General features: G+C 41.7%; 1 protein-coding gene across 6 annotated transcripts in view; it reads left to right on the forward strand.

Moving 5' to 3' along the window:
• BEND7 (BEN domain containing 7) overlaps positions 1 to 13835 on the forward strand; it is a 67784-nt gene that overhangs the window by 14524 nt on the left and 39425 nt on the right. For 3 of the 6 annotated variants that reach the window (XM_038409585.2, XM_038409595.2, XM_043498335.1), the window contains 2 exons: positions 4258 to 4380; positions 7753 to 8018. In XM_038409585.2, coding sequence (XP_038265513.1) covers positions 4258 to 4380; positions 7753 to 8018 — 389 coding nt within the window. Of the gene's footprint in view, positions 1 to 4257; positions 4381 to 7737; positions 8019 to 13835 lie in introns of all 6 variants that reach the window. The other 3 variants (XM_043498303.1, XM_043498308.1, XM_043498328.1) reach the window with 1 other exon arrangement.

Raw genomic sequence — 13835 nt, forward strand, 5'->3', positions numbered from 1 at the left:
TTTAAAGACTCCTCCATAAAAATAAAAAGTCTGCTCTCTTTTTAAAATTAAAAATTGATTTATAACCAGTAGAAAAGAATTGCTTTTGTCCTCTAAAAATGATAACGGTTGTGCTTGGAACAATGATTGAGACCATTCTACCATTTCTTACTCCACTATTGTAACTGATTCACTGGAAGAGAGATGATGGAAGAAAAATAAAAACTCTTCATGAATATGTATGAAGTTGGCAGAAGTCTGCTTTGATCTGAAATACTGGTGGTCTCTTTTCCCATTTACAATACATATGGTAGATTTACATGGGTAATTTCTATCAATGCTAATGGGAATTATAATGTAAATCCCACATGCCTCAGTGGGAAAACAGACCCTTTGGTTTTCAGTCAAGGCCTCTGTGCCTTCATTAGGAATGTATTACATTTGTAACAGTAAAGAAGAACAGGTATTTACTGGCAGTATTTGTTTAGTCAAAGTTTCTACGTTCTAGAGACAAATATGCAAAATCTGAAAATACCTACTTTAAAATATTATTTATTATTTGCTAAGCCTCTGCAATATGCTGGATGCCATGCAAGCGAGAAAGTAAGACTGGGCCTGTCCCAAGGAGTTTATTGTTCAAAGAAGATAGAGTAGATAGGTTGACCTCGAGAAGCCCGGGGGGAGGGTGTGACTGGGATTTTTTTTGTTATTGTTGATCATATTACTAACTCACTTTTTGTGGACATCCAGTATAGCTGTTTACCTTACTAGAGGCGACAGGGAGTGGTGGTGGTGCTGAATTTTTATACCAAGCACGTACACATTTGGAAGCTGCCTTGAACCTAATCTTCTACTGACCTTAAGGCTTTGTCTACACTACACAGCTTCTAGTGACATGGCTGTGTCGCTAAAAGTCACGCAGTGTAAATGCTGTTTGTTGGCACTTTTGCAGACAAAATAATTCCACCCCATCTGAGCGGGGTTCGCGTTGTCAACAGGAGAGCACTCCTGCCAACAACGAGCTGTTTACGCTGCCACTTGCCGCGACAAAACTTTTGTCGGGGGAGCGGGGGGGTGTCTTTTTTAAGTACCTGTAAATGACAAAAGTTTTGTCGTTTGATAGAGTGTTGGTGGAAATCTCTTCAGGGACTTGGAAGGCTGGTCTACACTGGGAATTTATATAGGCATAGGTATGTCTCAGGGATGTGAAAAATCTACACCCCTGAGAGACATAGCTACCTCGACCAAGCCCCCATGTAGGCCATTCTAGGTTGACAGAAGAATTCTTCCATCTACCTAGCTACTGCCTCTCAGGGAGGTGGATTACCTACACTAACAGGGATCCCCTCCTTTTCGTATAGGCAGTGTCTACACAGAAGCTCAGCTGCAGTGGTTCAGCTGTGCTGCTATAGCATTTCAGGTGTAGACAAGCCCTGAAGCACTACAGTTGCTGTGTGCCACTCTAGCTATTTAAATGTAGGCATACCCTGAGTGATCTGCCCCAAGACTAAAAATAAAAATCTTCCTTATGTGGTGTTTGTGTAGCTCTAACACTATGCTGAGCATTTTGTGAACAGTTGGGAAGACAAAGTCCCATTCCTCCCTTCAAAGAACCTTAAGGCCATGTCTACATCACAAAATTATATCGACCTAACTTATGTCAGCATACAGCCACCGCAGTTATTAAATTGCTTGTGTGTGCACAGTTGGCTCCTTGTGTCAGTGGTATGCTTCCTCATTAGGAGCACTTGTATCAATTGTCAGTATGGGGCATTGTGGACAGCTCCTGAAAGCCAGTAACTGTCGACATAAGCAACACAGTGTCTATGCTGACATTGCATTGACCTAATTACATCAGCTTTGACACTGCCACTCAGGAAGGTGGTGTTATTTTTTTATTTGAAAAAAGCAAGTTGCTACCTTTTTAAGATTGCAAACAAAACCATAAAACATGACTCAAGTTAACTGGTGCAGTTGTGTTTGCTAAATTCACAGAGAGCCTGAAACAGCAGGTCTTGGAAGTGTGAGGTTCCCCATTCATTGCAATGTGGTGGTAACAGTAAATTCCCAGGGAGAGAATTTTAAATGATGGCATTCTTAATTACTTTGCCGATGGCAATCAAAATATGTAAAAAAGGAGAGGAAGGGTCATATTGTGAAGTTCTGTGCAATCTACTGTGAATGACATTTCACTTTGATACCACAAGTGGGAGGCTCTTGGGAGAATTGCCACTACTTATCCCACCCCCCCGTCTGATCTATGGGGATGTCACACAAAGCAGTGTGATTAAATAATTAAATTTTCCATTAATCTTTGATTCCCAGTCTTTGTTTTGATTTTTTTGGTGGGACGGTGGGAGATTCAGTTGCTTAGTTTTGCCAGTACTTCTCTATGGGAAGGACTAGTGCTTACAGAACTTTTGGAAGAAGACACTCTTAGGAGAGACGTGAAGGAACAGAGGGGTAAAACATGGTGGGCCACATCAGGCATAGTTTCCCAGGGGTTGGGTGAATTGTGGAAAATGCTCATTCACTATAAATTAGGATGACGCCAGTGGAGCTGTGCCAATTTACACTTGCTGAGGATCTGATCCAGAAGGTATGAGCTGAAACTAGAAAGTTATTAACAAATAGGAGGGAATTCTGAGAAGAGCAACAAAAGTAATTGAGGCTGGAGGGACTTCTGAGAGAAGATTAAATGAGTTAATTACTTGTCTGTACTTCCACTCAGCAAAACTTGTGGCTCAGGGGCATGAACAAAAGACATTCCCCTGAGCAACATAAGTTGCACTGACATAAGTGCCAGTGTGGACAGCAGTATGTCAGCAGGGGAGCTTCTCTCGCTGACATAGCTACTGCCGTTCATTGCGGATGGTTTAATTATGTCAACAGGAGAGGTTTCTCCTGTCGGTGTAGAGCAGCTACATGAGAGATCTTACAGCGCCACAGCTGCATCAGTACAGCTGTGCCACTGTAAGCTCTCTAGTGTAGACATCCTTAGAGTTTGCTAAATGATAACTAAAGGGCACATGATAACTCTACTAGTCAGGTTAGAGAAAAAATAAACAATGGTACTCTCCCAATGTCCGCACACATGTGGTACAAAAATGAAATGACTTGTATTAGGTTGTTCAGATCTTCATAATACGATCATCCCTCTTCTTTTGTGCTTTGCAAAACAGTAAAATAGTTACCAATTTAAATAATCATCGTAAGTCTTCATTATTAATGGTCATTGAAATGAATAGGGGCAGTTCATGTCTGATTGCAGGTTCAGACAGATATCTTTGCAGCTGTTGACATTCTATTTGTATTTTGAAGGTTTTCTTTGCACCTTTAAAAGCTAAAAACTTAATTCTTTTTTAACAAAAACTTTAGATTCTCCAGCACAAGATACAGCTAGCTAGGAAAGTACCAGCTCTCTGAGCTTTTGGGAGCTACCCCATTTCAAGACCTGCAAGTATGTGAAAGATGAAAACAGTCTGGAGACTGAGGCAGAGGTCAGGGTTTTAGAGGATGGGATAGAACTAGAAGTAAAAGAATGAAATTAAGAAAAGGAAAATGAGGCTGAAATATCAGTAAGAAATTCTGGACAAAGCAATCTATTGGATTATTGAATAATCTCCCAAGGGGAGTTGTGCAAACACTATCTTCTGGGACACAGCATGAGAGAACATGCTGTAGGAAACAAACCTGTACTGGCAGAAGGATGGAGCAGATTATGTAGGTTTTCTTACCGATGGTTCTTTCCCATCAGTAATTTCTGTGACCAGAGGATGTGATTTTCATTCTCTGTTCTTCATGTTGTAAAGCAACATGTGTAGGTAGCATCCAAGAAATTTTAGAATTGGTAGCCCTATTTAATTCTTAATATAAACCTTTATTACACAGACGCTACCCATTCTTTGTAGGGCTGTTCTAGGAGATGGGTTTTTTTTGTCCATGATAAAGTACGTATGTTTATAATGAGATTTGGAGCTATTGTTATCTGAGATGAACTAGCCTGACAATAGAGAGCCCTGCTGTGAGAGTGCATTGTGTTCACAGTTTTGTGCAATTCTCATCAACCCCTATAATACCATGTCCCCCTGAATATGTAAGCGCATATACTGGGAACTGGATAAAACCCAATGGCCCCCTCCTCCCAAAAATAAATGTTTTGGTAATTATTGGCTGTGCTTTCCTTGGGTCCAATTTCACAATAGTGTACATTGTTAGCTTCGAAATCCTGTCCTGCTCTTTTGATTGTATTATTATTTTATTTCACTTCTTCTTCAGGAGAACTTCCAGGGGTCAGTTCATCAGTGGGACCAAACTGTTGTACCTGTAATTGCCAGTCAACTTTGCAGGCCATTCTCCAAGAGCTGAAGACCATGAGAAAGTTAATGCAGATTCAAGCAGGTACCATGATCTCTCTCTCTCCTTTAATCTGTGTCTGATATCTTTAGTCAGGATATTTCTAAAGTGCTTTCACTATGAAGAATAGTCAGGGTTAGAGAATCTAGCTTGGGAGACCAGGGTTCAAGTCCCTGCTCCCTGGAGGTCAATTTTTCAAAAGTGCCTAGGTGCCATAGGAGCCCACTCAGCCCATTAAGGCCGTTATGACCCCAAGGTTTGGATCCACAAAGAGACTTAAGTGTTGCTATGCTAAGCATCACAATGCCTAACTTTTAGATGCCTGGAAGATCACTAGAACAACAGTGTGAGCCACAAAGCCTGAGTTAGGCACCTAGGCTCTCTGTATAACAAATGGGGAGAGATAGGTACCTTAGACTGCAGTTCACAAAAGCCAGCATGCTAAGTGGGGAGATGACAACCAGCTGCTTGTGTCCTAAACCCTGCCTCTCTCATGGAGATATGCTCCTAAATCTGGGCTGCAGAAAGGCCTCTCTCTCTGCTTGTGGTCCACTAATAGGAACCCCTCTTAGGCATCCCGAGTTATTTCTTATGGGAATAAATTAGGCAGCTACCTAACTCCACATAACATGGCCTGGGAGCAAGGGGAGAAGGAGGAGGAGCCGCAGCTCCTTTGTAACTTTTAGCTCAGTGGTTGGGGTATTCACCTGGAATGTGGGAGACCCTGGTTCAGTTCCCCACTCTGCCTCATGGGGAGAAGGGATTTAAATGGGTTCCCTACCTCTGAGGAGTTATGCTGTTCATAGTCTCTGAGGAGAAGGCAAAGCAGGCCTGTTTAGGCCATCTGTCATGCTGGAGAATTCACAATGTAGGCAGGGAACTGTGCAGCCTTGAAATATCCCAGTCAGGAGGAGGAGAAATGCAGGTCTCAGCCCAAGAGAGGTGACAGCTGGGAAGCCAGAGGTCTGAAAGTGGGTGCCCTTGGTGAACCATGAGGGGGAAACACAGGAGCAGTCATCTGAACTATGACAGCTCTCAGTTAGAATTTGGAGGGGAGGGGAATTCTTTTAATTGAAATGTGGTGGAAGTTGAAAGGACAAAGAAGGTGATTGTATGCATACATTATTATACTTGAAATAATGTTACTATGAACTAAGGATAAATGAGATGAGTATTGTAATGTCATCTATTGCGAGTAAAGGTGTTCGGGTTTCAAAGAAGCATGAGGGTCCTCAGCCTCTACGCACATGAGAAATCCTTTACACAAGTAGTTACGTTGACTTCAGGGGGATTATTTGCATCAGTAAGGATGACTTGTGGATAAAAATGCAGGACTAGACCTTTTTCAATAAAAACTGGAATCCAGGATAACAGGAGTGTTTTTCTTTCCATGCTGTGTATCTGTAATATAAATAAATTGGTAAGTTAATGGACCTCTTGATGAAAAGCTTTGGGAAATAGTTTATAGTTTGTGATATGTAGACACTTGTTTGGCACTCTTATTATTAAAAAAAAGAATTAGCACCTAAAATACAAATGTGTACACGAAAGTATAATGATTTATTCTGATAGTTAAGCACCTTCCTATTTAAATGACAAAGTACAAATTGCAGCCCTTGTAATCATTGCCAGAAAGCTCTCCAAAATCCATTAAGTAAATACCACTGTGAATGGGGTTCCTATTAAGAAACCTTCGCAGAGGATGGCAGTTTGCTGTTCACTGGAAGCTGTAGCATTTTCAATGGGGCTTTCAGTTGCCCATGGATAAAAATAAGGCCTGTTCTACATTAAAACGTTACATTGACCCAGCTACAGTCGCTCTGGAGTGTCAAAAATCCACACCCTTGAGTGATGTAGTTAAACTAATCTAACCCCAGTGTAGACAGTGCTAGATCAATGGAAGAATTCTTCTGTCAATCTAGCTACCACCTCTTAGGGAGGTGGATTACCTATGCTGATAGGAGATATGATTGATCTCTATAAAGACATCAGAGGGGTAAACACAAGGGCGGGTGAGGAGTTGTTTCCTTAAAGGGCCAATGTTGGCCCAAGAACAAATGGATATAAACTGGTCATCAACATGTTTAGGTTTGAAATTAGACTATGGTTTCTAACCATCAGAGGAGTGAAGTTCTGAGACAGTCTTCCAAGGGAAGCAGTGGGGGCAAAAAACCTGACTGAACTTTCCAGACTGAGCTTGATAAGTCTATGGAGAGGATGGTGATATGAGATTGCCTACAATGACATGTGGCCCATCTGCAGCTGCTAGTAGCAAGTATCTCCAGTGATTGGAGATGGGACACTAGATGGGGAGGGCTCTGGGTTACTATAGAGAATTCTTTCCCAGGTGTCCGGCTGGTAGGTCTCACCAACGTGTTTGGGGTCTGATCACTATATTTGGGGTTGGGAAGGATTTTCCCCCCAGGTCAGATTGGCAGAGACTCTGGAGGGTTTTCACCTTCCTTTGCAGTGTGCGGTAGGGGTCACTTGTTCATTTGAACTAGAGTAAAGGGCGAATTATCTGTAACTTGAAGTCCTTTAAATCATGATTTGAAGTCTTCAGAAAATCAGCCAGAGGTTTGGGTCTATTATAGGAGAGAGTGGGTGAGGTTCTGTGCCCGGTGACATGCAGGAAGTCAGTCTAGATGATCACAATGGTCCCTTTGGCCTTAAAGTCTATGAGATGGGAGATCCCTCCCATTGGAATAGGTAGTGTATACACTGAAGTGCTGCTGCAGCTGTGCTGCTATAGTGTTTCAAGTGTAGACAATCCCTGAGCTGCTTGATTACTGATTATTTAGCCCTGATTCTGCAATCTGATCCATGTGGCGGGACCTTTACATCTGCGCAAAGTCAATCCAGACAGATCCGATTGCAGGAGTAGGGCCTTAATTTGTAAGGCACTTACGTGTCCTTGAAAAATGCTGTATAAATGTAAAATATTAATATATGTGAGAAATAAGAACCATTAGGCTTCAAAAAAAGCCAACTGGTATGAAGTCCAGGTAACAGTTTCCCAGAATGTAGAAATTAAGCTGTTAAATATTTTTTATTAATTCTTGATAAAATAGTTTTTAAATGTTCTTTTTGAGCCAATTTTGTTTAGAAAAGAGCATGATTGCTAATGCATATAGAGTTTTCTTATTTATGTCAGTAAAAGATGTTGAAAGACCATGAGATCTTGATAATGTCAGAGGATATACAATTTCACACAACTGTAATCATTGTTCAAGTAGTTTTTTCAAAATTAAGGGTTAATTATGCAAACCTGAGAAAATAGAAATGCTTCATATGCACAAACTGTATTGTAAATAGTGCTGCTTAGCCAGAGGATGAATACAGCAAGTCAATAACTTGGTTTAACCTGCAGTGGTGTACGTGTTTCTATAAATATATTCACATCTGCTTTCCCTTCAGTTGGCACCCAAAACAGACAGCAGCCTCCAATTCCCCTGATCTGTGCACAGAAGTCAACAATATCAAGAAAGAGAAATAAAAAGAAAAAATTGCCCCAAAAGACTCTTGAGCCCATTACTGTGAATAAGAAGCCCAGTACTGTAGAAAAGGAAAAGAAGCTGTCAGCAAACTCTGAAAGATCCAGCCTGCAAGCAGCTGAACATACTCTAAAGCCGGAGACCCATGTTTCAGGATTTGGTATCATTCTTGAATCATCTTCCTCAGATGTAAGTTGATATTTCAGTTGCATAAAATGCCAGAGAACTTTACAGCACTATCACTTAGGGATCAATGTTGAGTCTACTTGAGGCTATATTGTTCCCTTTACCTCAAAAAAAGTGAGGATTTGGATTTGGAGTCATGAAAGGGGAGTGCTGCTTCCAAAGCCTTATATTTTCTTTCCCTGATCCCATAGAAACCACGCTGTAGGTGCTCTGTAGGGATCAGGAGCTCTGTTTGCCCCACAAGATAAACTTGCAGTCCCCATCTACCATGCTATCCAGGGCCAAAGTAAGTCCAGGAGCCCCTGCAAGGAGCAGTGTAAGGAATTCACAACTCTAGCCTTTCTTGACTAATGTAATTATTCCACACTTAAGCATTGCTCCTGAAAAAACATATTTATTTACTTAATTTTACACACTTGAGTAATTCTGTTGGCTTCAGAGGGTCTGCTCACATGAATAAAGTTTAAGTATGTGTGTAAATCTTTGCAAGATTGGGGTATTTAACTTTCATCCCTGTTGTATCCAGGTAAAGGCCTTGATCCTGCTGTTGAAGTCAGTGAGGCTCTGTCTGAGTGCAAGAGGCTGCCCACGCAGATCCAGTTGCAGGATTAGAATTAGCAACTATTAGAGTATATGACTGGGTCATTGGAAGGTTGTAGGTGGCATTGTCTCCTTACTTCAGTTAATATGTATATTTTGATTAATGAAGTGTCTATCTGGTGACCATAGGGGTGGCTGATTGGCTTTGTTTAATGATCAGATGGGTGATGTCTGAAAGGTTCACTGATGAATAAGCTGATCATTAATTTCTTTAATATATTTTTAATTTTGAGAAGGCAATTTCCAATTTCCTAAGTACAGTGAGCTAGAAGAACATAATTAAATTTTGTATCAATGAGCGTAAATGAAAAGAATCCTGTAGATAATGTTGTACCTTTCTAGAAGTGCAAACTAATAATAAAAAAGAGCAGTCATGATAAGTCAGTTATATAGATGCAAGCCACACCACTCATTAGATTACAGTGTCATGCAAGAGAGTCTGTGTAACGATATATAGCAACTACAGTAGTTTAATGCTTTTCAAAGGTTCTTTTGTTGCAGTATTGTGGTTAGAAATGTTTGAAGCAATTGTAGATATTGGGTAACTTCTGACTCAGATATGCAATTTACATTTATAAGACTTCTGTGCTTGTGGCTTGATTTTTAGGTTATCTCCAATTTTTCAGGAAGCTTTGTGTGCACAGTGGAATTTCGTCCACAGTTTTGAGGGTTCGTTTCATTCACACTAGTTCTGTGGTGATTTATTCTGGCTGCAGTTCCTTGTAGATGGCAGTTTTGCACCCTGAAAATGGAAGCTTGGCTTAAAAATTGGGCCTCATCTTGCTTCCGTTGTTTGGAACTACCAAACGCTATCTGACACGCTTGTTGGTTCAGTATGTTTCCAGCATCTGAACCTTCCCCACCACCAAAGCAGCTTCGGACAGTTCTGAAAATAAGCAAGATTTTTTTATTATTATTTAAACCATATGGGTTTTATTTTCAAAAGAAGAAAGCTGAGGTTGGGGGGTGGATATATTTACCAGTGGAAATAAAATGAAATCTCTAAAAATTTTGAATGGGTTAAATAATATCACTTTTTAAAAAGAATGCATAAGGACATTGTTTTCTCTTTCCCTTCTATTTATTTATAGGCATTTCTATTGCACTCATGGCCATCGTGTCTGAGCACCTATGAAAACTGAAAGGCAGTTTTGAAGTACAGTATATAAATACTCTCACTGGAAAATTGTACAAATTGCGCCTTGTATGTACAATTACTAACCAATGCCAATATTATTTTCACTACATCTTTGCCTAGAAAGCGATCTCCATTCGACTGCAGTAAATCAAGGATAACTTCACTGAAACCAATGTTAAGGTTTCAGTTGAGGTACCCTGGAGTCACATCAATGGAGCTCAGAATCTGGCCCATGAACCAGATTAGCTCTTTTTAAATGTAATGATCACTTACTTATAGTTAAACTTTCTTGTCTTTGCTTTACTATTAATGCAGATAATTTGCAGATACATGAATAGTTACCCACCAGTTCTTTATACCCCGATTATTATCTGCTAACAAGAGCTATTTCATTTGATAAATCACATTCAAAGTTGTCCATGAAATCTCAATTAAGTACTGATTGCCTTTGATTGAAGAATAATTTGCTACTAAAGGAATGCAGTGATAAATCAGCATTTTACCTTCAATTTATGTGTCTGAGGTACAAATTGATTAATTTATTTTAAAAAGCCTAAACTAACATTACATTGACTCTGTTCTCTCTCTTCCCTCTCCCCCGATGCACAGGTGTTTTCCACAGGTAATTCACAGCAGTATTAATTAAATTTGTTTTTGGCATTTCCTCCTTGCATCACTGGGATCTTGTTAGACAATATCTACACAATATCTTACGTTGGCAAAACTTTTGTCGCTCATAGGTTTGAAAAAAATCCCCCCCCTCAGCGACATAAGTTTTGCTGGCCTAAACAATTGTGTGCACAGTGTTATAGCTACTGCTGATTGATGAGCTGCTTTTATTATGTCAACAGGAGAGTTCTGTCTCATCGGCATAACACGGCATAACATATGCCGCTGTAAGCTTGTACGTGTAGACATAGCCTTAGAAATCTATGTCTACACTAGAAAGCTTACAGTGGCATAGCTGTACTGATGCACTTGCGCTGCTGTAAGATCTCTTCTGTAGCCCTCTACGCTGATGGGAGAGAGCTCTCTCGTCAACATAATTAAACCACCCCCAACAAGCAGCAGTAGCTATGTGGGTGAGAGAAGCTCTCCTGCAGCATAGCCCTGTACACGCTACCACTTATGCCTGTGTATGCATCTTTTAAAACATACCCATAGTATTTGCAGGTGGACGTTTGCATTAATAAAACAAAACGTTGCTTGAGCAAACCTGCCCAAAATGTGTAATTGCACAAAAATCCACATTGTTCATGCCCAATGTGTATTGTGAGGTGGGGACCCTCTCAGAGACCTATGGGAAATGTTGGACCTAAAAGTGCTTAATAAGAGAGTCTAGCTGTGTAGGAAATACAAGGTAGTGATATTTTCCTCCTTTTCTTCTGGCGGTGTCATTTAGCTATATGATTTACCACAATTTCTTTTTGCTATAATAAGATGTTAATTTAATGTCATCATATTCTAAGGATGCACTCAGGCTACATGCTAACAAGAAAGAGAGTTTTCAGAGAAGCAGCCGTGTTAGTCTGTATTCGCAAAAAGAAAAGGAGTACTTATGGCACCTTAGAGACTAACAAATTTATTAGAGCATTTATTAGAGAAATTTATTAGAGAAAGAGAGTGATTCACAAGCCAACACAGAATTTGGGAGCAATCATTCACTCAGTTTCTGCCATCTTTCACACACACGAGTTGTCCTTGCACTGCGAGGTCCTACTGACTTGACTTCCTGTGGAGCTTTGAATAGAACTTAAAGCCAGTACCCTACTGGAAGATGGTTGCCATACAACCACCTGTCCTCCCTGGGAACATATCTGTTTTTTGGTGCCCCATGAGTGAACTCCATTAGTGCAGAAAGATGCAGATTGTACTCCCCGTGCTCATGGGAGTGAATCAGATCCACTAAAGGGTCATATAAACCCTATTTTAAAAGGCTTTTCCAAATGACATTGTTCTGGTGCTGACCTTCTGGGCCCTACCTGTAATTACATATTGCAAGGTATCCTTGCCCTTTGGGTTTTGATTTTGTTTAGTTTTTTGCTGTGCACAAAGAAGTAGCTTAGTAAGTGTTGAGTAGCTGCAATGGTACATAAAGATGACAATCTGTATAATTATTTGACTTGCCTTTTAATGTGCTCATTCACTGGTTACTTTTATTTCAGTAAAATAAACTGTTCTTCGACTGATTGCTCGTATAGATTCCAATTAGGTGTGTGCCGGCCGCGTGCACAGTCATCGGAATGTTTTTTCCCCTAGCAGCACCTGTCGGGTTGGCTGTGGAGCCGCCGGGGGTGGTGCCTTCATGGCACTCAATATATGACCCTGTCGACCCGGTGCCTCTTCAGTTCCTTCTTACCGCCAGTGATGGTCGTTAGAACTGTGGCGTCTTGCTTTGCAAGCTCTCCATGTTTCCCTAGCTTCTCTTTCGATCTATATTTTGTAGTAGTTTAGTTCTTAGTTCGTTCTTAGTTATTGTATTTCTAGTTAGTAGTTAGTTAGCTGTTGGGCTGGACGGTTTACCCTTCACCCTGACTGTGTTCTTTTTGTGGGACTTACATGCCTAAGTCCCAGGGGTTTGAGCCCTGCAAGTCCTGTAACAAGCCCATGGCAACGGGTGACCCTCATGACGTTAGTTTAAAGTGTCTGGGGGAAGCACATCAGTCAGAAAAGTGCAGGATTTGTAAGGGCTTTTGCCCCCAAACCAAGAAGGAGTGGGACTTTAGATTGAAACAGTTCCTTATGAAGGCAGCACTTACACCACAACCCACATCGGCGCAGCAGGACCCAGTTTCCCCCCCCATCCCTCTTCAGGGACCCGTCTCATGAGCATCTCCTTATCCAGGAGATGCAAGTGCTCCTCACCATAGGAGTGTTGGAGGAGGTTCCTCACTGGCAAGGGATTCTATTCCCGCTACTTCCTAATCCCCAAAGCCAAAGGGGGTCTCGGACTCATTCTAGACCTGTAAGGACTCAACAAGTTCATGGTAAAGTTGAAATTCTGTATAGTTTCCCTCAATATAATTATCCCTTCTCTAGATCCAGGAGACTGATTCGCCGCCCTTGACATGAAAGATGCATACTTTCACATAGCGATTCGCCCTGCTCACAGACACTTCTTAAGGTTTCTGATTGACCAAAAACATTATCAGTTCACGGTCCTTCCCTTCGGCCTGTCGACAGCCCCACAAGTGTTCACCAAGTGCGTGTCAGTGGTAGCAGCCTTCTTCTGAAGGAGGCAGAAGCACGTATACCCTTACTTCGAAGATTGGGAGCTCAGGGAGCATACCAGAGAACAGGTGGAGTCACAGGTCCATCTGGCCACATCCATGTTCAAGAGACTGGGTTTCCTCCTCAACGTGAACAAGTCCACCTTGTCTCCGACCCAGAGGATAGAGTTTATTGGAGCCCCAATTCCAAGCCATAGCAAGCATCATTCCATGCATGAGAGAATACCCAACCACTACAGCAAGGAATTGCCTCAGTCTCCTTGGTCACATGGCGGCCTGCACATACGTGGTCCAACATGCCAGGCTGAGACTCAGATCTCTGCAGACGTGGCTCACTTGGACATACCGCCCAGGGCGCGACAGCCTAGGATTAGTGATCACAGTGCCATAGCAGGTGCTAGAGTCACTCCAGTGGTGGCTTGATGCACTAATAATCTGCAAAGGAGTCCCCTTCAGCAGCCCTCAGCTGTCCTTGTCTCTAGTCAAGGATGCATCAGCAATAGGTTGGGGTGCACATCTGGGATATCTGCGAATACAGGGCTTCTGGTCACAGGATGAGCTTTTTATCCATATCATTATCAAGGAGCTCAGAGTGGTGTGATTTGCATGCCAGGCCTTTCAGTCTTGTCTGCAAGGCCAGCCACGTGGCAGTCATGACAGACAACACCATTGCAATGTTTTACATCAACAAGCATGGTGGAACCTGGTCCTCGCCCTCTGTCAGGAGGCTTTCAGTCCATGGGAATTCTGTATAGCCCACTCCATTCACCTGGAAGCATCATATCTGCCAGGAGCCCAGAACTTACTGGTGGATCACCTCAGCAGGTCCTTCCACAGCTGGTCCATCCGGCT

Source organism: Dermochelys coriacea, chromosome 1 (genome assembly GCF_009764565.3).
Source record: "Dermochelys coriacea isolate rDerCor1 chromosome 1, rDerCor1.pri.v4, whole genome shotgun sequence".
NCBI lineage: Eukaryota > Metazoa > Chordata > Testudines > Dermochelyidae > Dermochelys > Dermochelys coriacea.